Source organism: Solenopsis invicta, chromosome 15, assembly GCF_016802725.1.
Source record: "Solenopsis invicta isolate M01_SB chromosome 15, UNIL_Sinv_3.0, whole genome shotgun sequence".
NCBI classification, from domain to species: domain Eukaryota; kingdom Metazoa; phylum Arthropoda; class Insecta; order Hymenoptera; family Formicidae; genus Solenopsis; species Solenopsis invicta.
Genome location: NC_052678.1, coordinates 7357385 through 7384859, shown reverse-complemented (window position 1 = coordinate 7384859; position 27475 = coordinate 7357385). Strand labels below are relative to the sequence as shown.

General features: G+C 35.9%; 3 protein-coding genes and 1 long non-coding RNA gene across 9 annotated transcripts in view; 2 read left to right on the top strand and 2 right to left on the bottom strand.

Moving 5' to 3' along the window:
* The window catches only part of LOC105198384 (beta-1,4-glucuronyltransferase 1), a 54058-nt gene extending 45331 nt beyond the window's left edge, over positions 1–8727 (bottom strand). Inside the window, exon 1 of the mRNA XM_026139044.2 lies at positions 7538–8727. The gene's annotated coding sequence lies outside the window, so the exon portion shown is untranslated. The remainder of the gene's footprint in view (positions 1–7537) is intronic.
* A 1371-nt stretch (positions 8728–10098) lies between these two features.
* Positions 10099–19154, top strand: LOC105198382 (carbohydrate sulfotransferase 5). Of its 5 annotated transcripts, XM_026139046.2 has the most exons (9): positions 10099–10457; positions 11149–11274; positions 13193–13336; positions 14390–14446; positions 15846–15979; positions 16050–16285; positions 16362–16560; positions 16648–16827; positions 16960–19154. In XM_026139046.2, the coding sequence occupies exons 2-9, from the start codon at positions 11230–11232 to the stop codon at positions 17279–17281; spliced, it is 1317 nt and encodes a 438-aa protein (XP_025994831.1). In that variant the 5' UTR covers positions 10099–10457; positions 11149–11229; the 3' UTR covers positions 17282–19154. The 5 variants fall into 5 exon arrangements, with proteins under 5 accessions (XP_025994831.1, XP_025994835.1, XP_039313744.1 ...); XM_026139050.2 differs by lacking the exon at positions 11149–11274 and having other exon boundaries at positions 10104–10457; XM_039457808.1 differs by lacking the exon at positions 10099–10457 and having other exon boundaries at positions 10479–11274.
* On the bottom strand, positions 15311–22698 carry LOC105198381. The gene is made up of 11 exons (XR_005576418.1): positions 22551–22698; positions 22152–22241; positions 21513–21567; positions 21076–21128; positions 20555–20843; positions 20308–20375; positions 20051–20110; positions 19490–19805; positions 18952–19219; positions 16370–16798; positions 15311–16257 (listed from the first exon to the last, which is right to left on the bottom strand). It is a non-coding gene; the product is annotated as an uncharacterized LOC105198381 (long non-coding RNA).
* A 1011-nt stretch (positions 22699–23709) lies between these two features.
* On the top strand, positions 23710–26913 carry LOC120359662. Of its 2 annotated transcripts, XM_039457913.1 has the most exons (3): positions 23710–23989; positions 24605–25833; positions 25946–26085. In XM_039457913.1, exons 1-3 carry the CDS (start codon positions 23971–23973, stop codon positions 25952–25954), a joined length of 1257 nt encoding a protein of 418 aa, XP_039313847.1. In that variant the 5' UTR covers positions 23710–23970; the 3' UTR covers positions 25955–26085. The 2 variants fall into 2 exon arrangements, with proteins under 2 accessions (XP_039313847.1, XP_039313846.1); XM_039457912.1 differs by having other exon boundaries at positions 24605–26913.
* Positions 26914–27475: the final 562 nt, after the last annotated feature.

Sequence of the window (27475 nt, the reverse complement as noted above, 5' to 3'; positions counted from 1 at the left end):
TACTTCGCCTTGTTTTACAAAATTTTCGAATTTATCCTCGTCCTTTTTTTTCGCGTGAGGTATCGAAACTTGTCTGTCGCGCCTCTACGTTCCCTTCTTAAATAGAATTAATGTAAAAGTAAATACAAAATGTAAAAGTGTGTGATTAAAAAGTTAGCGAAACTCGAGCCACGGACGTTCTTCGGGGAAAGGGGGGAGGGAAAGAAGAGATCGCGCGGGAATTCGCCATTAGTAGCGAGTTTTCTATTTTCAACATTAAACTTCTTCCACGCGCAAGTCTTGAGTGAAGTTTTGGATGAAGTTAAAGTTTGGGATCGAGTCAATTTACAATTAACGAGGGAGAGACTAGAGTTTCCTCTATCCGTTTACATCTTTAATCATATCTTGATTCACAAAGGTTCCTTCTACGTAAAATATGAAATAGCTCCCTAATTAGGATCGCCCTATGGGAGCATACGCTAAGGAGAAGTCGACTTCACATTCATTAGTTAGAAAATCCAGGCTTCTTCGTTATACGCTTTACATATATAAGTGCACTTGCCCTAATAAAAAGATCTATGTTAATTGGAGATGTGCGAACTATTTGACTCAGATTTGAATTTCTATGAATTATTCAAAAATTTCAAATCCAAGAGATCAGAAAACGAATCACATATTGACAATCTTATAAAATTATATTTAAAATAAAATAATTTTATATCACACTGATTGTGAGAAAAAAGTCAAAATATTAGCATGCAAATGCGACATTTTCTTAGCTATTTTAGTTTAAAATATTTAATTATAAAAAAAATGTGCAATGATAAAAATATAAATTTCTAATAAAGTGTATCTCATTTTTTTTATTAATTAGTTATTTATTTGCTAAGAATAAATTTTATTTCGCCGTATTTAAATATTTATTTTAATAAAATATTTATGTCCCACAAATGAATTTTGAAGCATCTTTTTTTCAGTGCACGTAATCGTAATATTATTTTTAATATTATTTTTCTTATAGAAATCTTCTATTATTTATATATTAATATTCAATCTAATAATAGTAACGTCAATTAAAAGTTATGCACCTACGATTCGATTCAAATTAATTCAGATAAAACTTTGTCGATTTGAATAATATTATTCGAATTTGGTGTCTGATTCACACTTCCTTATATTACGAGAAAAAGATACTTTAAAATTTATTTGTGGGATATAAAATTCATTGAAATAAATGCTTCTTCAATACAGCAAAATAAAATTTTATTTCTAGAAAATAAATCAATTAAAAAGAAAAATAAGATACATTTCACCGACATATATATTTTGCTATCGCAATTAAATTTATTTATAAATAATAAATATCGAAAAAAATGTCACGAGTAATATTTGAACATTGCGACTTTTTCTTCTCATTGTAATATTCATCAACGAGGAACTTCCTCCCCCCTCAGTTTTCTCTCAAATATCTTGTGATAAATTCAAAGTATCCTATAAAATGTTGATGATACAAAAGGCCGGGGTATAAGGCGAAAACAACGAATGTCGTTTATGGTGGATATAACATTGCGCAATCGTTCCCGGATGTCACCGATATTAGCGCCCACATATCCTGCAAAGGTCAACGCGGCCCGGAGAAAAGAGATCGCCCGGCTTGTGGGTGCTCGCGACACGCGGGCAACCAGTGGACTTTCCATCCTAACCAACGTTTCCTTTCACGTTTTATCGTGCACTAAATCCACCGGAGAGCGACGGCGGTGGCACCCCTCGACACTGCGTGGTGACCGAGCGTGCGGACGTTTAGGTGCACGCGATTGACAACACGACCCAGAATAATGCAGAAATACATTCGACCGGTATATACAGAGTGTCCCTCGCAAAAGAGGCGCACGTCGTAGCGCGTTTTAATAATTTCCCTCTTACAGATTGAGCTTCGTTGTTGTTGTTGTTGTTGTCATCTCGTCGGCTGAACTTTGTCGTCGATGCTGCACCGTTTTCAAGTAATTTCACCAAGTTCTAAAGCTATTCTGGCAAGATTGCATTGCCTATTTCCCGTCAAATTAGAGATATTAAATTTCACGGCGTTACGACAAAATGACGTCTTATACTATACGAAGGTAATTCATACCGAGAGTTACGATCTCGATTTTCGAGACATAACAACGCTAACAATATAAGGCACCCGGGCTGAGAGAGAAAGAATATTTCGGTTCAGTTACGCTTACGGTTTAACAAAAAAGTAGAATAAATTATATATATCTTAATATATATTATAATATATAAAATTATTTTTGATTTACAGTTTTTTTCTGACTCTTAAGTAAATCAAAAATAATTTTATCGATCCAGTTGTTATTCCGATGTTATAAACTGCGAATTTAAAGATGATTTATAGTTTTGATTCTACCAAAGAAAGTTATGGAACTGTTGATTTCGAATCTAATTCGACCCGGGATAAGCAATTTTTAAAGCAGATTAACAACGCAAGTGTTATCACTTTCTTATAAAAATTTCTGATCATGTAAAAATTAAATGATGACTCTCATGTTCTATTCGCGACCTCGAAACAGAAAGTCTGCTTGTACATCCAGTTTGCTATAAATAATTTGCTATAAATAATTTGAATCATTTCTCTGTCATCAGCGGAAACTAATCTATGGTGAAGCGCGATATCGCTCGTGCGAACGAACAATTCGCATCGAGGCGACAGCTAAACGGAATTACGCGTCTGCCAAACTTTCCGCAGCGTGTTGCGGACAATCGAACAATAGAATCGAACTGTCTCACGGATACAGGACAATCATAATCAATGCGCTCTACCTGTACAGGGTGTCGTGGAAATATCCCCCATACTTCTTCGTATACATTACATATTTGGTATCGTTATCTTCCTAAGGTTTATGCATATACATAAGTAACAAAAATGTGATTATTTTGTATTAACTATAAAAAAAAATAAGTCAAAATTCATTTTTATATAAAAAAAAAAATTCATGGTGGAATGATAATAAATATCTTCAAAGTCTCTATATTAATGTTTTCGAGGTCGCTGATTTCAAATCTGCATTCATAATTGGCAAATTGCGGCAATTTTTTTACGCGGAAGAAAAAGCGCGAGTGATATCTGAATAAGTCGCTTGTCGTGCGGAAAATTGCGAAGAGATCCACTGAAACTTTCGCTGAAGACAAATTGAAATCTGAAATCCGATAAAGTGCTCTCGCGGGGGCGAAAAAAAAAAGAAAAGAAAAATGAAAACGGAATCTGGGACACGGAAAATATCTCGAGACCGTCCGTCGCCCGAAATTATCGCCCGTCTCTTTCATCCTTCATCGCAAATTCCTCCTCGATCAATTTGTCGCGCAGCCACGCTTGACGAAAATCCGCTGTCGAGACAGATCGAGTGTGATAATAAGAAAATGAATAATATCTCTAACGAGATTCGCGCGTGTAGTGCTTCCACCTCGAATTTCACCTTTTAACATAACCAACTGCGTATCGCGAATTTGCATTAACCTTTTGCTGCACAGTACCCTCTGCGAAAGACACCTTTCTCGTCATCACGGTTTTCTTTATGTTTTTACATATTTGGTATCGTTATGTTCCCAAGACTCGTGTGTAAATTTGTAATTATTTTGCATTAACTAAGTATAAGTTAGAAAAAGATCAATCAAAATTAACATCTCTTTTTATACAAAAATTTGTACTGAGATGAAAGTGAAAACGTACCTTCAAAATTTTTCTCTATTAATTTGAGATCGCTGATTTCAAATCTGCATTCATAATTGCGTAGAATGAACAATTTAAAAAACTTGGGCCGGTATTCATCTTAAAATGTTCAATCAATCAGAGAGCTATATTAGCATCTTAAGAAGTTACTTAAGACGATCTTGAAATAAGAATCGACTATGAATACCGGTTTTAAATAATTTTACGTTGGACTATCAAAATTATTATGCAAGACATTCAAGCGTAATGATACTGCTGCAAAAAGTTTTGGCATTCTAGCAATTAGCTTGAATGTCCAATATCAATTTTTTAATGGTTCAGCATAATTATTTTCAGATCTGTATTTCAGCAAAATTGCTCTTTCCCGTGTGGCGAATTTTTAATGGCAGATCCATAACGGCAAAATGACATAGCAAGATTTGTTGAATTGATTTTGATTTTAGATTTGTAATCAGCGACCTTAAAAATCTCTATACACTAAAATTCTGCAAAATACAATTCAATAAAAAGATTTGTGCAACAAAGGGTTAATTCACGTTCTCTCAGTTGTTCTCATTTTCGATTCTCTTAATAACGTTAGAACAATATGTTAATTAACGGTCCGCTAAAACAGATTTGATACGCTAATAAATAATATTAATAAATCGTTGAGTCTCGATGACCAGAGGCTCCAATTACTCTACGATTATGTATGCACCGTGCATTTATTTAAACGAGAGAATTGTATAATGGGGACATTAAAGGCCCCGATAACTGCATTGCGTTTCATTCCGCAACCGAACAAACGCGTCTGCTAAATTGCAATTGCACCGAACGGCGAAGCGATCGCGTAGCTATCTCGCGTGCAAGTTGGCGCGACAACGACGGAGGCGGAAAGCGGAAGCGGATGAAAACACAGCGCGAAATTCCGCCGCGGCGCGGAACCGTGCAATGAAATTTCGCGGCGTAACGAAGTTTCATTGAAATACTCTCCGGCGGCTGTCCCGGCTGTAAACGAGGTCCTCGATACGGTAAAAGCGACAACGCGAGCAGCAAGCAGTCGCTGCAAAGAGCTCTCGCTGTAATCAAACGCGTTCAGCGTTCGTTGTTTGCGCGTTTACATCGAGCTGCTTCAAAACAAACAAACAAGAAAAAGAAGAAAATCCGATAATTTTCCCGTATGAGAAAGATGCGTGGGTTTCGTTGTTCCGCGCGCGAAAAGGCGACTTTGACAGAGGCGTTGATGCTCGAGTATTTCGCGAACGACGCGCGAAAGTATCCGCAAGCACGATCCATTTTGCGATTACGTAATTAATATTAATTCAATTGGACTTAGTTATTACTTCATCGACGCGGCAAATTGGATAAACGCGGATCGCGCGGATCGCCTGGCGCGTCGTCCGTCATTCGTCTGCAGGGTTGAATTACGATTGTATCATCTGATAAATGGTTTCTCCGTGCTAGATAAGTTTCGCGTAGCGCATGGAAACGAGGACGTCACTCGTACCTAATAAATAATGTAAATGATAATGTACTATGTGTATAAATACATAGCCAATCTCCGGGGAATTCCTCGATGTACTTTGGCGTTCATATAAAATGAAATTCTAACTACAGAGAACAAATGTCACTAGAATTATACTCATTTCTTAATTAAATATTAAATACACTGAAAAAAGTTTTTATGTTAAAATAAATATATTTATTTTAAAAAGTTTAATACGCTCTTTTATTTATCTAAACAATATAATCATAAAGAAGATAAGCCAAAGAGGAGCTGTTAAAAGATGAAAAGAGTAGATTTAATTAGAAATGTTCAAACAATATAGAGGAACGCTTCGACTTAACTTTGTCATATTCATCCTAATATAATAATTAGGATGAAGTTAATTATAATAAGAGTAAAATGAATATAAATAATAGGAAGATAATAGAGCATCCAGAGAAAAGTTTCTTCGAGTAAAAAAAATTTGTTTGAATCAAAGCAATTTGTGCATTGCTATATGGTGAAGAAAAGTTCTTTGATTTGAAGAAATATTTTGGTTGTTCTTTTTATTAATTAATTTCAGAAATAATTTGGTTGTGCAACACAAACTTTTTTCAAATAAAAGAAATATATTTTTGAAACCAGAACAATTCTATTATTTCTTACATTTCTTTTAGCACTTTTTTAAATTAAAATTTTATTTAAATTGAACAAAAAATACATTTACTTTAAAAAAAGGCTAATAATGTTATCTCTTGAAATCAAAGAAATTTTTATTTTCTTCAAAGATATTTTCACTTCCATTAAAAAAAAAAAATTAAGTTAAAAAAACAATTTCATCAATTTAAATATATTTTTTTTATCTGTTCATCAGTTATAAAAAAAAATCTATGTCGTACAGAATTTTGACAGTATTTCAACAGCTCTATGTTCGATGTTCATTAGACAACATTTACTTTAATAATAATATTGAGCAACAAAAACGGGAAATGTGAATCAGTGCGGAAATTATTAGGCAAACATTATAATTAATAAACAAACTTTAATATGTCATTCAGATTCGTAAAAAACAAACTTAGGTCACACCGCTTAATAAATGGATCATTTATATATAAGTGGATCGGAATGGCATATTACAGTTTGTTTACTGATTGCAATGTTTACACAATAATTTCTGCACTGGCTCACATTTCCCGTTTTTGTTACTTATACAGTGAGTCCTATACAAATTGTATATTTATTTTAACATTATTTTCTTGATAAATAAATAAAATTAAATAAATATTAATTAATATAATTTTCAAACTTTGGATATACTTTTTTTAATCAAACAAACAATAAAATAAATATATATTTACTTCAACATAAATTTTTTTCGGTGTAATGAACTCAGAAAACCTAAAACCTAAAACCTTTCCTTTAATTTTGATTTAAGAGAAACGATTGTCGTCCTCAGATATGTCGCACGCTAATGCATTAATTTGCTCATCTATTCAATTTTCATTAATTGCGCCTACGCTTGATGGATCAATTAGCTCGTAATTCAGTTGTTATTAACTGCTTTTATTACTCCTTAGAGCCGCGGCACGATTATCCCGCAGGCGGGATACGTGGGATCATTACATGATTCATCGCGTCGTCGGGCTTGCAAAATATTCTGCTTACGATAAAATAAGGAAGAGTGAATCGCATCGGTCACCAAGCAGCCGCAAAGCCTAATTATACGTGCCGACGATCACGAAAACAACCTGAATCACAAAACAGGCTAAAGTTCAGTCGATCAGTAACATTGTTTTGCGTCGCGCAGGACGTTGTCGGAACCGTCCGTTGCCCCCGCGAAAAAGATTAACGAGCGCCGCATGCAGACGCAAGAATCTCGTTAAACGTCGCAGTGTTATCAGGTTACAAAACTTATAATAAACGTAGTACACGAAATGAATGTATTATGAATCAGTACAAAGATCTTAAAAAAATATAGATCTTTCTATATTTTTCTCTCCTAAAAATTCTCCAAAACTTATTGGCCCTAAAAAAATACCTCTTAATGATAAAAACCCCCCGAGCCGACGGATTCGATCTGGTCGCGGTGCACAAATTCCGTTCGAGCGAATTGCGCGCGGCTGTTCGTCGGCGAAATTCAAGCAAGTCGCCGTTCCGTGGGCAGTGCCGTGAACGGGAAAAGCAACCGAAATCCGGGCGACGTCGTTGGAATCCGGCGGCCCTTGGACCACTTTCGCGGGCGCGTACGTTGCCCCTCCTTCCCCCCATCTTCACCCTAGACCTCGTCGGGTTGCGACGGACGCGGAGGAGAGAACGCGAGAAGCAAAGAGAGAGAGAGAGAGAGAGAGAGACGTGGAGGTACTCACCAACGGCAGAACTCAGTCTCGCATCCTCCCGGTGCGGGCGGCCGAAGTGCAGCCTCCTCTTCTTCTTTCTCTTCTTTCTCTTCTTCCTCCTCGCCTCCTCCTCCTCCTCCTCCCTCCTCGTCCTCGTCCACCTCCAGGGCCGCCCGTTCGTCGAGGGACGTCGACGTTGGTCGTGGCGGATTGAACCGGGGATCGCGCGGTGCCGACCTCCCGAAATCCTTCACCGGTCCCGTCGTCGTCGTCGTTGTCGTCGTCGTCGTCGTGCGGAACTCCGCTCGTGCTGCGCTGGTCACGCGGCGTCAACGCGGGGAGCAACGCGGCGCGGCGCGGCGCGATGCATCTCGCCGGGACGCGTTTTTTTTGTTTCTCCGGTGACGGGATCTTTCTCTCTCTTGTCAATCCGGCCGACGACGGAGATCGTGCACTCTTTCTCTCTCTCTCTCTCCCCCCCTCACGCTAATCGCGAGGTGTTACCGGTTCGAGACGGGTTACCCGGAGCATAACGAGTTTTCGGCTCGCCCCGGCGGGTGGCAAGGGATGAGGGGCGGGTGGGAGGGAGGGAGAAAGACGCGCAAGAAGTACGTACGTTGCGTATGTATATATATGGGTGCGTGTCGTCGAGAAAGCAACGAACGACGGAGAAGAGGCTGATAATTCGATGCCCCTCGAGGCCGGACGAAAGCTGACTACGCTTCGCGCGTCATGTCCGTCGGGGAGAGAGAAAAAGTGAGAGAGAAATAGAGAGGCAGAGCGTCGGGTAAAAAGGGTTACGCGCGCGCGCACGCTGCAAGAGCAACTTCTCCGCGATAACGAACGCGCCGTTCGAGTGTCAGCATCCGACTGAAGTGCGGCGCGAAGCGCGGGGCTGCGCGGGCAGACGGCGGGAATACGGGACGAGACGAGACCGCGCAGCGCCGACGGTGGCGCCACACGGCGGCGGCCGGTTGTACTACGACGACGCGGTAATCCTGTCGGTAACCGCAAAGCGCACGTTTCGCAATTGTGACAAACTGATCAGGGTTGCGCTGTACATTTCAAGATTACATCTACATGGATTATTTGCATATGATTTATGTTATGTTTACACGAATCTTTCTCATGTAGACGGTACAAGCAATGTAAATTATTGTAGATTGGATAACACAGGACAGAGAAAAAATAATTAAGTTATAAGATTGTGAATTATTTGATACTGGTATTGTGATAAATTAACATTAAAAATTAAAAAAAAAAAATTGATAATTTTTATTATCTTTAATAAATGATGATTAATCAATTTGGAGTCGTTTTAACATAATTTAATTGCATGATAACTTCTTGTTCTAACTCGAGATAATTTCCCCAAAATTTTGAAAAATATTTACATAACACAATGATAGAAGATCGTTTAAATGGCATAATCCTTCTATCGAATTTACAGAAACGTTATTGTAAATCCTGATCGTAAGAAATCACTTTGAAAAAAGTATTGTTTAATTTCTTTTAATTTTGTAAATTTAAATTCTACTGAATGATTTTCTTTGCTTTTTATTCCTTCTTGTATTAATGAATTTTAATTTAATATCACATTTTTCATAATATTTAGCAATGCTTTTTATATAGGAGACTTGTTTCTACGTTTTCTTCTGAATTTTTTTCTTGGAGAAATAATTATATGAATATTTTGTATGTAATAATACCAACAATATTAAAGAAATACATATTTCATTTTTAACTGTGTTTTGTATACTTCAGGAAAAAGTTATAATTTTTTTTACAAAACTTAATATTTTTCTCATTCCAAATTAGGAATAAAAAGATGTATTCTAAGCTCTAAAGTATATAAAAAAAAAATAGCTTATGTGATAACGATTAATACCTTCCCCCGCGAAAAGATCCTAGATTCGCCCCTGATAACTGCAATGGCGCAGAAATGTTTATCGATGGTAGCGTTTATCAACGCTTGAAAAGAAGCATCATTGATCTTACCATATATATCTACGAATGCTCCATAAATCCTTAAGAAATATTAATCGGATTCGAAAACATCTAATTTCTGAGCATCGGCTATGTTATTAGCATTTTTTTTGCATTATAGAAAAATTGCTTTCGAATAAAACAGATGAATCTATCTAATGTCCGCTTTTCTATCAACGTAGATAATTTTAATTTCGATTCAACTTATTTTGTTTTCTAATTATTTAGAATATTTTTTTCAAATGACTAAAACTAGAAAAAAAATGAATAAATTAAACCGAGATTAAAGTTAATCTAAATCGGTAGAAATGGACCTTATCAGTTGTGCATCCAGTGCACTTGCTGCACTTCGAACGCGGCATAACCCTACATATTCAATTAAATTTCAAAAGGCAAAAGGAGGGAAATAAAAAATGCGACCGAAATGAGAGCGAATCGAACATATTGATCCACGATCTTTGCGCGGAATTCGTAATACTACATTGCTCCTAGCTCTAGATCTCTCGCGTTGTAATGCGGACGGGACGAGTGTCGCATCGAGCTGCGCAAGAGAGAGCGAATACAGGGAGGGAGCACAGAGTGCAGCCGAACCTGGGTGAGAACCTGAGAACCTCGTGACACAGTGCGCCGCGCGTATCTACATTGACCTACACGGTGCGCCGCCTGGCACGAGCCGCAAACGGCTCCACCGACGTCGTCGCCGTCCGCTCTCGTCCTCGGCGCGGCGCGGCGCGGCGCGGCGCGTCTCGGCCGACCGACCCGTCGTCAGTAGGCCACGAGCGTCGCTGGCCGACGCGATGAACGACGTCGTCGTCGTCGTTCCCCACCGGCAGCGCGTTACCTGCCGCGTACTCCTCCTCGAGGTGGTTCGCGGCACGTCGCCGCGACTCCCGTTGTTGTTGCTCCAGCGCCGTGGTTGAGCTGGCCGAATGCGTGCCAGCGAGTACATGAGCACGACTCCGAGGTGAGAGAGAGAGAGAGAGAGAAAGAGAATTCCGTGTTGCGTTCGACGGACGCGATAAAGAGCGTGGCCGCCACCTCCTTTTTCTCCTTCTCCCGCTCCTCCTCTGTCTCCGCACCAGCGACTCTCGCGAATTTCGCGGCCAATGCTTGTCGTAACGCGTAATCGTACCGCGGTATCGAAGCGGAGAAGCGGGTTTCGCGCGTCCGCTGTACTTGGTCGCGAGATAGTGCGGCCGACGAATGCGTGGTGGTCGCGTCCGTTCTTGAAACGACATCATCGTCGTCATTGTCCTCTTTCCTTCCGGAGCAAGTAGAACGCGCTGCTCGTGCACGTGTGTGATCCCGCGAGCGATTAAAAGCCGGTCCCGTTCCACCCTCGGCTACTCGCTACTCCGACGAACGGCCGTCAATCGGCGGGAGGGGGAGAAGAGTGCAAACCGGCGAACCGCGCGCGAATCTCACGGAAACGACGTGTCCCGTTCGTGGACGCGCGAAATATAAAAAAAAAAAGGGAAAAAAACCAGCTAAAAAACGCCGAGCGACGTGTCTAAAATTCGACGATACAAAGTGCATAGAGCCGTCCTTGTCGCGCCGACGAGGTTTCGCGAGGTGCAACTCGTCGCGAGGCGATTTCCGCATGGCATAACGCTTTTTTTTTTCTTTTATTCCTCTTTACGACTTCGCCACTCTAGTATGCCGCGTTGCGGCGACGCTCGACGATCGTCGATGTCCGGTCTTAATGAAGAAAGAGCTTTATTCCTCGACGACGAGCGATGGCGAGGCCTCATCGTTTAGCGGCGGATTTCATTTCGCGAAAGGTGAGACGAATCGCGTGAAGTCCGCTCCTGCCGCCCGCAATTAATTTCACGATCGATCGTTTCGTCGCGCTCATGTCTTATCGTGTCCCCGTTTATTGTCGAATACGTCGAATGAGAGAGAGTGAGAGAGAAAAGAAAAGATCCCTTGCTTCATCTATTCGTGATTTGATTTAATCGGGACCACCGCTCCAATTCTTATTAGGCGATTAAGCGAAGAAATTTTAATGAACGCAGAGAGCCGCGCACGGCGGAGTTTGTTTTTTTTTTCTTTCCTTTAATCGCGGTATAATTATTCACGTAACGTTTAATTACCACGGACGGTTTTTCGCGCTTTTGCAAAAATAAAGCGTTGAATATTCATAATTTTCCTGCATCTCGCCTTGTCGAGTCACGTTATTGCACTGACTACAGCAAAATTCGTTAAATATCGGGCAAAAAATTTTTTTTTAATTCTGTTATTTTCTTTATTCAAAGGAGCATTCTCGCTTTCGAGTTTCAAAAAAATCGATTATGATTCGATATAATAGTTTAAACAGAGAGAGAGGTAAAGAGCAGAATAAAGGACTTAATAAAAGTTTTTATTAATATATAAATTGTTTGTAAAATTTTAAGAATATTTTGGCTATACAATATCGAAATTTAAAAGCTTTTTAGGTTTATTCTCTTTTTTCCTAATCAACGATAAAAAATTTTGGTCGCAAATGTTTGCATTTTGGTCTAAAACCAGCTGTAAAGAAAAAAAAAAAAAAAAAATTTGATCTATAAATGGTTTTTCCAGCAATAATATTCATTATAAATCAAATTTTTCATTTGTTTCCCTTATTTTGCTTCAGTTTTAGATAAATAACTGTTAAACGATAACTTTTAAGCGGAACCAAATAAATATTTATTAGAATTTTACTAGTATACATAAAAGATTTGGTTTAAGTCGTAATGCTACTTTCTTATCAAATTTGCAAAAACAATTAAATAACTTTTAAACTATAGCAATAAATGAACTAAGTTTCAATAATTTATATTTTTTATATTTAATTTTTTTCAAAAGAATATCTCAAAAAAAGGGTACAAAAATAGTACCGAAAGCAAGAATATCCCTTTAAATTTTGAAAATATCTTTTATTCAACCTTTCAAACTAGAGTACCCTCTTAAGCAATTATTACTTAAATAATACCTTAGGAGTAATCTGCCGCAAGACTGCTATAAATCTTGCAATAGATCTTGATAGATACTATCAGCAGGACGTTCTAATGCGTTTCTTCATTTTGCTCAAGTCTTCTGAAAGATTCTGCAGACAGATTCTTGCAAGAGACTTGCACATATTTGCTGCAAGAATTTTGTCATTCTGCTGACAAATTGCGAATACTATTTACAGACTGTTTATTGCAGTTACGAGAAAAATCTGCTTTGAGATAGCTCGTTTTTGCAGCAAATATCTTCGAAACAGCATTGTATATGCAAACAGTTCATTTACATGTAGAGTACACTAATTTTGCAGCAGACCTCTGACGAAAAAAATTCTACATAAATATAAGAAATGCTACAAAAATTTCCATGAAAAAGCTAGAATTGGAACACTTTTAAATTTTTGTATTTTCGTAGTGCATTATTTCTATCAATTTTCGGTAAAACCCAATTACAACATTCTATACATTTCTAAGTAGCTATCTCTATTTTCTCTTTATTTTCCAGTTCGCTTACTGGCGAAAAAAATGTTTATAAGTACAATAGAAATTTGAAGAAATTATTAGTTTTTTTACATATATTAATTTTTTCTTAGAAATATATACTTAATTACTAAAAATTAACAAGTGTTCCAATTCTAGTATTTTTTGTAGGTTTTTACAATCGCGATCGCGTTTTTATCTCGCCACGGTGCATCACTGTCAATCTGCATAAATGATCTTTTGTCTTTTTAAGTTCCTGCACTTTCTAAAGATAAGGATGTCGAAGCGGCTGAGCTTTTACGGTCTGGTAGCTTTGGCGTCCATCTGCATCTTCTTCCTAGCATTCAACCAGCGTTACAGCAGCTATCTCGAGCATCGACTGCAGCCGATGATATCGGTCAGTAAAAATTCAGAGATGGGTATTGCATTAAATTGACTCAAGTCAAACACGCTCTCTTTCTGACGGTAAAAGTCTAACTTTCGCACGTAACTCTTTTTTTTCTTTATCCATCTCTCTTACGTTAACGCGAGGCAACGCATGCGGGGAACCGACACGCGATTTCTCTCCTGTTTCCTTCCTCTCTTCCTTTCACACGTTTCCCCTATCGAAGCATCGCTCTAAACAATGACACATTTTATAAATGCAACATATTCTATCAGAGATGTCGGAAATGAAATCAACAATCGTAAGTTCACGGCTTGTTGCAATTCATCTTCCTTACAATGATGATCAATTACGTAGCAACGTTCGATAGTTCGTATGGTTCTGGTGAAAATTTTTCATATTTTTCAATTTTTATGTAATTTCAAAATTTCTGTATAATTTTATAACTTTTTAGAACATTTCTCAGATTTTTTATAAGGCTTAGAATATTTCAGAAACGTTTACATCTTTTCTAAAATTTTTCATACATAAATTTTAAAATATCCCAAGATTTCTTATTCTACAATTTCTAATGAAATCTCATAAAATGTATAAACTTTAAAGTATCTTTTAGAATTTATACAACGAGAAAGTTTAAAAGTCTGAAAATATTTCAGAATTTACATGTATGAAAAGTTCTAAGACGTAGACTTTCTCAGTATTTTTGAAGAGTTCAAAAATTCGTTTAAAAATTCTGAGAAAAATTTTTACCAGAGGGTATTTGATGAAAAGAGACACCTGTAATATAATTGTCGAAATCAGCACATTTGTGCGTAGACTGGCACTTTTAATCATACACTCCTTCACTCTTGACAATTACCATAGTCTCACGGTATATTCACGGATATCTCTTGCACTTTTGCATCCTTCGGATACGTTAACACGCTACCAAGACTGAGAAAGAGGGAGAAAGACCATTGTTCCATGTCACGACTGTTTACATTCAACGAATATATTCGTGCTGACGATGCGAGGTGCACAATCAAAACGCTAAAACGTCGATGCTTTTTTTCTTCTTCGATATAGGATGTTGAGATAAGGCCGCGGACCACCAAAATCCAAGAGCCGGTAACGGTAAGCCAGGTACGCACGTATCGAATTTGAATGTGCAAACGCTACCACTTTTTATTAATGATTGTTTACTGAACGCCACTTATCATTTGAATGCCTTATCTTATCGTAATGTTGACAGCCAGTATAGCGAAAGGTGTAACTAGCTCCTGTCTTTAAAGACAACTTTAAAGACTTCTTTTTTTCCTCTAATTTCCATTCATTTTCTATTAACTCTAATGTGTAATAAAATATGTATTTTCATCACTTCTTAAAATAGATATGTTTGTAACATCACTAATTGTTAAACAACAGAAAAAAAAAAATAAAAACTTAAAAAATTCTTATTTAAAAAAAAAAGATAATTTGCGTTTTAAAACTTTATCTTATATAACAAAAGGCATAACTAACCGTAAATTAGCTTTTATCCCTAAAGACGAATTTTTTTCCCTCTATTTTCCATTTATTTTGTGTGATAACTGTAATGTGCAATAAAATGTGCATTTTTATCACTTTTAAAAATAGATGTTTGTAATATTAGTAATTACTAAATAGTTATTAAAAAATAGAAAATAATAAAATTAAATTAAATTAAAAAATTCATATTTTTAATAATAGAAAATAATTCGTGTTATTTTAAACTTTATCTTATGCATCAAAAGGTGTAACTAATCGCAAACTAGCTCCTGTCCTCAAAGACAACTTCTTTTTTCCTTCATTTTCTATTCATTTTCTATATTGATAACTCTAATGTATAATATGTGCATTTTCATCACTTAAAAAAAAAAAAAAAAAAAAATATATATATATATATATATATATATTTGTAATATTAACTAGTTGTTGAATAATAGAAAAAGAAAATGATAAATTCAGATTTTTAATAACAGAAGATAATTTGCGTTTTAACTCGAGACTTTATTTTCCTTTGCTGTATGATGCTTTATACTAAGCTTTGATGAATAATTATTACTTCGCAAAGCGCCTACTCATTGTATATATGTTTCTACTTATTTTAGCTTTTCACTGACGCATTTCCTCTGTTCGTGGATTATGAATTAAAAATATCCATGGCTTATTTATGAACAATATTCATCTTTATTACGTACATTTTATTTTTTTGTATACATAAAATGTACGTATAAAAAGATGAAAATATAAAAATATTGTTTTAAAATAAAATAACGCTTATATAAAGTTTTCAAGTTTATCTTCGTTAGTAGAGTAATTAAACTGCCTGCTGTAGAAATTTGCTTTTATGTAATTAAATTAAAAAAAAATGTGAACTTTTTCTGTTTACTTATTTAGGACATGTATACTGCATACGTTCCAAAAATAAAGTATCTTCTAACACTGCATTTATATGTAATTTTGCTAACAGATAGTAAGTGATAATTTCCCGTTTAGTAATCGGTCTCAACTTGTTTTTTAGGCATATATTACGGGATCCACGGACAATGCCACGATCACCGAAATTCAGGAGGTGGTCGATCAAGAGAGGAAGGCGATTAAAAAGGAAATGGAAAATTATGAGTATCCAAACGGAAGATATGGAATAAATGTGAGGTAAGCCACGCCGGAATGTAGTTCGTACCGTTGACAATCAGAACGTTTAACTTTTTACCTGTTTTGATAGCAAACTTGAAGATCTGGTGATGGAGAAGGGCGGTAGACCCATGAGAAGCATAATTCTAACAAGTTGGAGAAGCGGCAGCACGTTCCTCGGTGACGTGGTGAATGCGCATCCGGCCAATTTTTATCATTACGAACCGTTACTCGACTATGGAATTGTGCAAATCCGAGAGTCGCCACTCGCTGAAGAATCCTTGACAAGGATAATTTCTCTGTTGAATTGCGAATACAAAGAACTCGGTAATTTCACATATCTTTAAATTTCTATTCGCCTGAGGACATAAATCGTTTAATGCATATGATCATAATTACTTAGATCGGTACCTGGATTACGGGAAGACTCATCCTTGGGTATTCAATCACAATACGCATTTATGGCGACAATGCCAAGCGCATAAACGCATCTGCTGGGATCCGCGTTTTGTTTCCAAATTTTGTCGACTCTTCCCATTCCAATCAATGAAGCTTGTACGACTGAGGTTGCGTGTGGCAGAAAGCCTTTTGGCCGAGGAAGAGTAAGAACTCATGATAAAGCATGAGAAAATATTCTTTAGATATCATTTGAATATTATTGTAAAAACATGCGTTTGTTTGTATTGCAGTCTAGGTGTAAGACTAGTTCTACTCATTCGCGATCCTAGAGGCATTCTGCAATCCAGAAAACACAGGGAATGGTGTCCCGCTAAGCCTGACTGCTCTGATCCGGCTTTGGTCTGCGCAGACATGGTATCCGACTTCAGTGCGGCGGTAGAACTGTCAAAAAAATATCCACGTTCTTTTAGGTACGGCGTTTTTATCACACTGTTAATTTTCTAAACTATATGTTCAATATTTTCAAAAATTTGCAAATATCAAACATAAAAAACTGCAAATAATTTGTAAACTTTAAAAAACTTAATCTTTGTATGCGATAGGGTGGTGCGTTACGAGGATCTGTCCGTAGATCCTTACAGACATGTGAACGAGCTTTACAATTTTTATGGTTTGAACTTTCACATAAATGTGAAGAGATTCTTGGACACGCACACGAAGAACGATGTGGGCGGAGTGTCGAGCACCTTCCGCAATTCCAAGGTCGCGCCGTTTCACTGGCGGGCCGACTTGGATTTCGAGGAGGTTCGTGAAATACAGAAGGTATGTGCGACCGCCATGCGATTATGGGGATACGTGATGGCCTTAAATTCCACTCACCAAAAAGACTTTGATCCTATCACAAATTACCGGCTCCAATTGTGACAGCTGGCAGACGACATGCTCAATGTAGATATGATGTATAGTATATTGGTATAACAATGCGGCAGCGAAAGTGCCGTAATTCGTATAAATTTTTAGCGAAAGGTGCTAGCGGTCACTCAGGAAGATAGCCACGTAACAGGAATGTAGTTTTATTCGAAACGGGAAATTTGCGGGATACTGAATTTTTAGATTTGTGAAACCAATAATGAGGCTACTTCTTTAAAAAAAAAAAAGTCACAAATGGATACATTCATAATTTTTGTATCGTATGACTACCATGATCTAAATCACAGGGTGTTAAAGTAAATTCCTGAGAGCTTGACATGCGACACAAATTATGTCTAACCATATCGACGAAAACGTTGCAGGTGCACTCCAAACGTTTCTAAATATTGTGAATCTTTCAAGAGAGAGGAAGAAGGGTATTTTGTGTCTAATGTATAAACTATATTCATTAATATTAAATGTAATTATAGATAGCTTGTAAAAAGAGATTTATAATGATTATCGGATCTCATTATATATTATCTTTTTACATATTTAAGTACTCCACATAAGAGAAAATTTTTATATCGATTACGGAACGCAAAGTGCACCCCCTCCCCCTCCTTCTTGGATTCATACGAATTCATCGCTAAAAACAAGAGACGACCAAATTTAATTTTTTATCTTATTAATCAATGACATATATTACTATATTACGAACGTGGAAATATACTCATATATAAAACAAAGAATATTTATCTAATAAGAAATGTATACAATGGCAAAAGAGATTTTATCCATCGATGAACGATTACTCGAATCTCCTAACGTTTAAGATCGTGTCTTGTAATATTATCAACAGTGTTAAGAACACCTATTTCTGCGCCGTTCGACGGAAAATTTCCATCAATATTTATTGTGATTCACGAAAGGGAGAAGGTACGAGCACGATATCAATTAGCTCGTTCATACTACGGAACACGCGATCTTATCTTTTGCTCATACGGCAATCGCGACGTCCGGCCCGAAGAAATGGTTGGGTGGTGTATGTCAAGGACGAGAATATACGAGTTTCCATTCCACCGGCCTGATTAGCGGCCAACGACGAATTATAAGTATATAGACGCGACCAACTTGCCCGCGAGCGCGTGTGATTTTTATAATGTACGACTTGGTCGTAATAGCATTGCACAGTTTAGATACAAGATAGAAATATTACCGTGAGCTGTTTGTTGGTGATTTAGAGTAAGAATAAGAATACTTTTTTGAATCTTTACACGCTACGTATTGATTATTCTGGAACAGCCTAGTCGGGCTGACTGGCACACTCTCCGTTATGTATTATAGTGTAATTATGTTATATATTATGTATTCGCGATTGTATTGCTCTCGCGTCCTTGTGTTATGCATCGAGCGCCAGTTTATCATCAGCTCTCTGTGTAATCGAATCTTACTACACGTTCACTTAGGATCAATTTCGATAAGCGTATATTATGTTGTTAAATATTATACACAATAGAGTTTGGATATTGGGAAATCGAGATATTATGACCTCGCGCTTCTCCTTCGTTTTATTGGAGGACAGTCCCCAAAATCCGGACCCTGATTATTATTTATGTTGTTCCATTGTCACGCTGCATAAAACAAAGATTAACGAAGTAAATACGATGATTTCTCGTACGTACTGGTGAGATCAGATGTGATAGCGTTTGCGTATAAAGTTGACAAATCACTTGATGCGATCGTTAATACAAATAACACCATCGTGCTATCTCACGCCATTATTTCTCGTGGAATGAGTATCTAGTCCAAAAGGAACGCGTATTACTTCGCATTTTGTACCTTAGATGTAAAGGTTCTCCAATAAAAGAATCATATTTCTATGGAATATATTTGCTATTTATTTCATCTTGTTTATTATTCCATACGCTTTATCTTCTATCTTCTCTCCTCCTAAAAAGTAGAAGAAAACTCTTCAAATAAAACAAAACGTACAAATTACAATTTGATATATATCCAATGTTTCAGTAAGTTTCTATAATTTCACTACATATCATAGCGTATATTAATAAAAAGCATCATTAAAAAAATAAATATCAAGAATATTTACTGATAAATTTTTAATTTTTTGTACTAAATTAACTCCTTTGAATTCACACAATAAATATTATTAAAAAAAAACTCCAAAAATATTATAAAATACATATTAACAAGATTTATTACCTTTATATCAAATATATTTCTTCTAAGTGTTAAAAATCGTATTTAGGATGATGAGTAGCTTTGTATGAAAACTCATCAATGGATTTCAAATTCAATACCGATCGTCATCCTATATATACCTCATATTATAAAGAAAGATTGATTGAGGAAGTGCGGTTAAAAAGATGTGCAGATCCTAAGACTGTATTAGGCTTAAGGATCTAAAGGAGAAAAAGGTTGAACAATAAGGTTCGGTCATACAATAGGATGGACGATTTAGCGAGTCACAATCTCCATTCACTTCCATACTATTAGTCATATTTGATGTGTTAAAATGCTGTAACAAAAATAGCAAAACCTAAGATAGAATTAAAAAAAAGAGAATTTTTTTTATTAGCAACAAAATCAGTGAGGGCAAGTAACAATCATATCCATGACTGCAAAGCAATCATAGAAAAGTCAGGATAGCGTATATAATTTATAACATCATGTTCTGTATGTTAAAAAATTATATTCCAAGCATGATTTATATAAATTTGTCAATATATATATTTTTATACATATTTTGTTCAAAATATTTACCTTCAAATATGTATATGAATTCCACACACAATTGCATTATAAATTAATATAAATCTGCATCTGTAACAAAAGTAATAACAATCCTAAGATTAAATAAAACAAAATGGGAATTCTTTTTATTAGTAACAAAATCAGCGAGGGCAAGAACCAATCATAGATAAGTCAGGATAGCGTATATAATTTACAACATCATATTCTATATGGATAATATATCCTAGGTATTATTCATATTCATGTATTTTCTTCACTATATTTACCTTCAAATAGTATCATCTATACGAGTAGTATCACATGATCCCATTGCTACTATATTGTAAACATCAGTCTGAAATTGAACAAATAATATTCTGTATATGCCGTACTTATACAAAAAAAAGTCCAAATTATTTACATTTTGGTATCAGATTAAAAATTTAGCAGCACAAAAATGCTCAGACATATGCTTGTCGTTGATCATCACGCAATCGAGAAAAATATATTGTAAAAACAAGAAACAATTCTTACTTTTAAAGAGATGCCAGCTTGATGTAGTTCATTATTGTGAAACCTAGTACAATGAATATTAATAGCCTCCATTATATTCTCTGCATAAGAAATGATGTGCGACTGTGTAAAAGTGTTGATGTAATCATGTTTTAACTTTAATTCTGATTCTCATACTTTATATGCTTCAATCTTGTAAGTTAATTGGAAAGTTGAAAAATATGAGTAAGAGTATATAATTAATGATAATTTATCTCGAGAATACATATTCCATTTATAAATCACATTCTTTTTATGTATTTCTCACATTCTGAAAAAAAAAAAAAAAAAATTATTTCCATTAATTTTGAATTATTTATTTTCTAATTGTACTATAACTAAAACATTAATATATCAGAAAGTCTTTATCTCCATATTTTTGTCAGACAGGGATAACTATAAATTCATCATGTCTTTAAAAAATTCAGATTAAAATAATAAAACAAATTTTCATTTACATTATCTTTCTTATTAATAATTTTATAATTAAATTTTAAACTTACTTTAATTCTTATTATGGTCAAGATTTGCTTTTATCCATTCTTCAGGTGAACATCTAAAATTACACATACTAATATATAATATATGTACAATTCACGTTACATCTTTCCAGTTTAATTTATACATTTTCAATGGATACATCCAGGAGTAACCGCTATCTGAGCGGCTAAGTAGCAGTCAATTTGATTGGCTCTTATCTTTAAATCCAACCAATCACATTAAATTGCTTCATTGCTTAGTGAGCAGTTGCCCTCCTGGATACAGATTGAAATCACTGATAATTGTCAGAAACAATATTCGTCACATGCACTCAGATTGACTGGGATGCGGTTTTATTTGTGTAATCATCATGAATGTATTAATTACAATATTAATAAAAATTATATTTATATTAGAAAACAACATATTTAAATTTAATACGATAACATATGTAACTTACATGAATACCTGATTTGAAATGTGTAACAAGTCACAATCTGCTCTTCCATCTTTTTCTACATAAATAAAATACATATATATATTAAAATATATTCTCTTTGTAATATTATTGATAAAAAATTTAGATAGGAATAATTTTATCAGTCAACTGAATCATTCATAGTTCTCAGACTGGGGCAGTTGTTATTCATCATATATTGCATATTTACCTATAGTATAATTTATTCATAGTTCTTATATCAATCTCGCAAAATTATTTTGTTCTTTTATGTTATGTTAAAGTACACAAGTAAAAATATCGAATCTATTCGCAAAGAGAAAATCTACCACATGCTTTTAGTCAGGGATTCTAACCTTAAATAAATTTTTGCATCCAACAATTAGACGATTTATGTATGTACTCCATTTTGAGAACATATCTCCCCTTCTGCGTTTAAATTATTATAATTAATAAACAAATGAGGCTTTATGTAAAAATAAATAATTTTGAATTGGTAATGCAAACTCGATGGGGATCGTCCATCGGTAAGTGATCGGAATGATTAAAGATGCAACTCAAACGAAAATTCAGAGCAGAGTGAAGGCACTAAACGCTGGCAAAGAATCCTTTCATTAAATTTAGAGGAAATAAAATACTCACTGAAAAGATTGCGGCGATAAGCGCAAGCTACTTAGCGGCTGCTTCTCGATAGGAAAGACACGAAGGGAGGACGGTACTACAAATCCAGCACTAAAAGAAAAACAGAAACTAAAATCTCGGTGCTGAAGCATGTGGCGACGAGATTCGTTGCCGTGCAGACTAGCGTGATCAGAGAAACGTAATAATCAAGAAATGATCATACGAACGAGACGTACGTACTCACATCATGTCGGAGACCGAAAACGAAACGTTATCAAGCTCTGCGCCGAAATATAATTAAAAAATATTATCGAGATTATTGAATTCAGAGAAAATCGTGCGCAAGAAGCCCATTGCAAGACGTTGAAACGAAATGTGGACGCGGATGACGATAGATTTCGAACGTAATCTCGCGCTTACCTCTCCGTGATCGAAGGGGACGCGTGGCGTCCCATGGCGTCTTCCGGAAAATTCAGCAACGAAATGAACGAGGCTAGCAACGCTCGATCGGAGATCGGACGCTGAAGAATGATTCTGTGCGCGTGCGCGGCGATAGATAAGGACAGAGAAAGGCTTCGAGCAGAGAGGAACCTGAGAGCGGCCACGGCGCCACAGTGCGGCCGAAGGCCTCATTATGCGGCCAAAATTCGAAAAAAAAAGTTTCTAGATAGAGTTTTTTCATCGTTGAGTTGGCTGAAGTAATCCTCTAAGAATTGAAAACCGTTCGTAGTAACGTCCTATACCCTAAGTCCCCTCTTTTCTTTCAGTCGCAACGCGGCCTTCACCCAAACATCATATTATTGTAGATACACAGGGAAAGTTATACACGTGTGAAAGTTCTTGGAGTAAAGGAAATCTAAAGCCTGCCGCAGACGATACGTTTTTTCTTACTGGATTTCTAACTGGATTTTCTTACTTGCTACCGTACGGGCAATGGTACGTGGATTGGCGTTGGAGGGGAAGGAAGGTCGTTGCATCCACTTCAACGATGTGGAACGAAAATGGCGGCGGCCATACTTTTACTGCACACTCGCTTACTCACACAACTAATAGCTGTAGTACCTTACTATCTACGTACATACACTAACACTGACTCGCTGTCTCGAAAATGGCGGCTATGCAACGACCTTCCTTCCCCTCCAACGCCAATCCACGGACCTTGATGGTACCGGCAGTGCTACTGGCCGTGGCTTCACACGGTGCGAGTTTTCGTACGGGCTAAGCAACTGAAATTTGTTTCATAGAAGCGGCACGCTTAAATATGGATTAGATAGATGAGATGGATGAAATTATTGCAACAATTGTACATTGTCGTAAAATTGCATTATTTTTAATTATTGAAAAATTGCGACAACGAAATAAATATCGCCGACGTTTATGGAGTCGACAGTCAATACATTCTTTAATGCCTCACTTTTACTGTGTTTATTATGGTAATTTGGTGTGTTAATCGCATATAAACATAGTTCTTATTAGTAGGCCTCTATTAAACATAAAATACTTTCTTTGGACTATTTTGAAGTCTTTTCATTTCTGCACATGTTATGTTTGCGAAGTGAATTCACGTTTGAACTTTGACAACACTTCGACAGTATAACCTGGTATAACTCAGTATAACCTATACAGACTGCGTCCTGATTGGCTTTCACAATAAACCAGTACAGAATCACGTAAGAAAAATAGGACATGATCTATTACGAAAATCCAATACGCGAGCCAGTAGCGTAGCCCGTAAGCTACCCATTTCCAGTACGGGAGCACGTAAGACTGCCAGTATAGGAGCACGTAAGCAATCCCGTAAGAAAAAACGTATCGTCTGCGGCAGGCTTAACAAAACCAAATGGAATCTACGTCTAAAGGTTAGTAAAATACATAAAAACTGTAGTAAATATCAATACGTTAACAAAAAATTTTTAGCAGCAAAAATATGAGGATATATTTTTCGTATTTTTGTATATAAAATTTGAGTTTTCAAACCATATAGTAATAAAACGCCATCATATGCTGCCTTAAAACTTATTAGAGGTTACTCAGAAAAGTATTAGTTACTGAATAAAACAAGATTTAGCTGCTACCTTCTGTTACTTTAGGTTTTATGCAACTTTTTGTATAAAAGAAATTGAATATTCGATAACGCAGATATAACGATTAATAAAAAGTTAAAGAAAAGAAGCGTGAAAATACTAAAATTAATAGAAAAAAAGAAAGAAAAAAAGCATCGAAAGAGAAAGTGGGAACTACATATGTATAAAAGTAGAAAGAACCCACCAAACACAACATTACATGTAACGTAAATGTTAGTTGTAATTTCCCACTCAACAATGTAACTGTTATATAACGAGTGTGTTATATAACAGTTACATTGTTGAGTGGGAAATTACAACTAACATTTATGTTACATGTAACGTGGTGTTTGCTGGGAAGGAGAATGAGTCAAAGAGAGTTGATGATAAAAATATATATTTATTTTTTAGGTTCCAGTAATACGACGGAAGGTGATTTAACAAGGCTGAAATTATTCAATGAAATAAAAAACATTTTAAAGAGTGATACAAAAGAAATTTATGCTAAGGTGGAAACACTTTTATCCGAAAATGAAAATTCAAGTTATCATTTATCAGATGAAGAAGAAAAGCAAATATCAGATCAAGTACATAAAATGAGATCAAGATGGGATTCAAGTAAAAGAATAGAAAAAAAATTTTTGAAAAAAAATCATGATTGGTTACAAAAATCCATTGAACTGAAAAAAGAAGACCAAAAGAAGAAGAAAAATAATAAAGAATCAAAAGAAAAACAAAATGATGAAAAAAATTCAAATGCAGGTCGGCGAGAACTCAGTTTCTCAGAATCTTCAGAACGAAGTAAACGCAGGAAAACAGAAGAATTACAAACGAATGTATCAACTGAAGCTCTCCTATACTCAGCAACAAGTAAATTGCGTTCTGAAGGTAATACTGATTTTGCAAAAGTGGTGCGTGATATTTCCGAAGGCAGTCCTACAAAAGCTTCGAAATACAGAAAATCTTTGGAGTCTGCGAATAAAAATATACCTTTCACTAATAATGAAGCTTTATCGTTGTTTATTGAACTTGGATTATCTCAAAGCAAATACCAGCAGCTGCGAAATGCTCATGTGCAGAAAAAATCAAGGATGATTCCATCATACAAAAAGCTACAGAAAGCAAAATTACAATGTTATCCAGCCTTAGGTTTTTCTTTCACTGAAAATGAAGCAGCAGTTACATTGCAATCTCTATTAAATCATACGATTGACCGCATTATTCTTCATCAAGTAGAAGTTATAAAATGTTTATCTGAAGAACAACTACAAAATTTAACCTTAATCGTTAAATGGGGCTGTGATGGTAGTTCGGGACACAGTGAATATAAGCACAAGCTCGATGAAAACGATGTTAGTGACGAAAGTATTTTTTTCACCTCTCTTGTCCCATTGCAACTTATACACAGAGACTCTACGACGAAGAAAACTACAATAGTCTGGAAAAATCCAAGGCCATCATCACCAAGATATTGTCGGCCAATTAAAATTCAATGTGCAAAAGAATCAGTTGACTTGACGAAAAAAACAACTAATGACATAGAAAACCAGAAACATGATCTGAATGCATTTGAAACTACTGTTGACGGGAAAATCGTGTGTGTTAAATATGATTTGTCCTTGACAATGATAGATACGAAAGTATGCAACTCACTGACAGATACAACATCTGCGATGCGTTGTTATCTGTGCAATTGTACATCAAAAGATTTCAACGACATAGATGCAATGATTAACAAAAAAATTGTTTCAGATCACTTAAAATTTGGCCTATCATCTCTACATTGTTGGATTAGGTGTTTCGAATTTATATTACATTTGTCGTACAAATTAAAAATCGAAAAATGGCAGGTACGTAAGGGAGAGGAAAAAGAGTCGGTTGAAAACAGGAAAAAAATAATACAAGCTGCTTTTAAAAAAGAAATGGGCTTAAATGTTGACAAACCGAAAGCTGGAAGTGGAACATCGAACGATGGTAATACGGCTCGTCATTTTTTTGAAAAGTACCAACAATCTGCAAAAATAACTGGAATTGATCAGGATATTATACATCGTTTTTATATTATACTGCAAGCCATATCAAGTGGACATGACATTAATTTGGACAATTTTAGACAGTATACTGAGAAGTTAGCTAGAATGATTGTAGAAAAGTATGATTGGTATTACATGCCAACTTTAGTACATAAGCTATTAATTCATGGCCCAGAAATCATTCAAGATTCAGTTTTACCTATCGGTCAAATGTCAGAAGATGCACAAGAGGTCTGCAATAAATTTTATTCGATCTATCGCCTGAGCTTTGCTAGAAAAAACTATCGTCAAAAAACAATGGAGGATGTGTTCAAAAGATTTTTAGTAGCTTCTGACCCATACATTTCTAGTTGTAGAAAATTGCCAGCTAAACAGCTAAAATCTTTATCAGCAGATGCTATTAATTTATTGTCGTCTCCATTTGTTGATAAAGAAGAGGAGCAGGACAGTACTGATATTAGCTCTGCCTCTGAGTCAGAGACAGATGTAGATGCTTATGACCTTCATGATAATGAAAATTTTTTTATGTAATTCTTCTTTAAAGCAGGAAATACTTTCCAATTTTATAATATTAGAGTATACGTTTTTTAAATACTTGTATAAGTTATAATACAATTCAAAACTCTAGTTTCGTGTATAACCTATAATTTTCAATTTTAATAAAAATTTTTGTGAAAACTTGAAAAATGTTTGTTTTAGTACACTTATTTAGTATAAATGAAATTATCCAATAGTAACAAAGAAAATGTACACGAAAAAACTTTAGAATTCTTTGCATGACACCATATTGGATCCGCCATTTTGAATTTCGTAATTCTGACGACGGATTCGTGATTAGCGACCCCAAAAACCCCCGAGTACGAGGTTTCAGGTCAATCCATTAAGTTTTCAAATTATGGCCGCACAATGAGGCCTTCGGCCGCACTGTGCGGCGGCCTTTTTCCTAAAACGCTTCGAAACTCCCGTACACTAGTGACGCACATCTATTCTGGTTAGAATGGGAACTACGTGTCACATCCATTTTGCAACCGCCGTTAAAAACAGTGTAGATGTTAGCACGGACAACAACCCACATCCATCTCTCGAGAAATGGATGTAGGTTGTTGTCCGTGCTAACATCCATTTTGCTGCAAATAAAATCTGACGCGTGTCGCGTATGTTGCATCCAGAACAGGGGTCGAGAATGTGCACAAATGATTAATTACGTCTACTTTCGCGTAATTTTTTATTTATTATAGTCTGAATTATT